Here is an 898-nt window from a genome sequence, read left to right on the forward strand (position 1 = left end):
GCCAGAGCAGAGGGGCCGGGCAGGGGCCGGGCAGGGGCCGGGCAGGGGCCGGGCAGAGGCCGCGCGTAGGCAGGTCACTCCGGCCTGACGCTGAGCCCCTGGCTCGGCTGATTATTTTTCCCGGAGCTGTGTGTCCACAGTCCACCTTCTGTCGTAGGGGCGCCCGCAGTGGAACAGGAAACCAGGGAGAGGCCTTGGGGCTCTGACTCCCTGCGTGCCCCTCCCGCCTCGGTTTCCCCTCTGTCAGCTGGGGATTGGACGCGTCTGGGTGACTCCAGGCCTGACACCTGCCTCCAGCGTCTCCCTGGACTTCCCTTCACACGGAGGGAGCGATTCCTAAAGGGAAGGCAGGGCCCTGTCCCCCCGGGGCCCCTCACCTGCTGCAGGGCCTCCCGCACCTGCGCTCCAGGGGGGCGACCTTCTCCTCTAGCAGCGCCCCCTCTGGGCCAGGCCCTGCCTGTGCCTTCTGCCCTCTTCCAGGGCCTGGTGCCGCGTGTCCAGTGCTTCTGGAAGAGGGAGGCACAGGCCGCCTGGAAGCACGGCCCGGGGTGTGCTGCAGGTGAGGCTGTGGCACCTGGCGTCTGCCCAGATCACGTGCAGTGGCTGGGAAGCAAAGACGCAAGAACAGGTCGAGTGCCGTGTGCACGGATCGGGCAGTTTCCGATGTAACCACGGGCGGGGTGGGAGGGGTCCTCTATAGAAGCAGGCCTTGTTGGCCCGGCGGCGTGGGCAAAGGCGGGTTCTCCGCTGTGGTCAGAGTGGCTCAGAAGACACATCCGTTTTCCCTGCCCTGCTTCCAGCCCTTGGAAGAAAGACCGCGACAGTCCCCGCAAGTCCTCCCAAGCTCCCGGGGCGGCTCGGGCTCAGCCCCCACGCCCTCCACCTGCAGCCTTCTTCC

General features: G+C 67.8%; 1 protein-coding gene across 1 annotated transcript in view; it reads right to left on the reverse strand.

Annotated features, from left to right (window-relative positions):
- CROCC2 (ciliary rootlet coiled-coil, rootletin family member 2) overlaps nucleotides 1-898 on the reverse strand; it is a 65803-nt gene that overhangs the window by 6344 nt on the left and 58561 nt on the right. The window contains 2 exon segments of the mRNA XM_024760494.1: nucleotides 378-435; nucleotides 438-603. Coding sequence (XP_024616262.1) covers nucleotides 378-435; nucleotides 438-603 — 224 coding nt within the window.

This window comes from Neophocaena asiaeorientalis, unplaced genomic scaffold (assembly GCF_003031525.2).
Source record: "Neophocaena asiaeorientalis asiaeorientalis breed wild unplaced genomic scaffold, Neophocaena_asiaeorientalis_V1.1 scaffold185, whole genome shotgun sequence".
Lineage (NCBI taxonomy): Eukaryota > Metazoa > Chordata > Mammalia > Artiodactyla > Phocoenidae > Neophocaena > Neophocaena asiaeorientalis.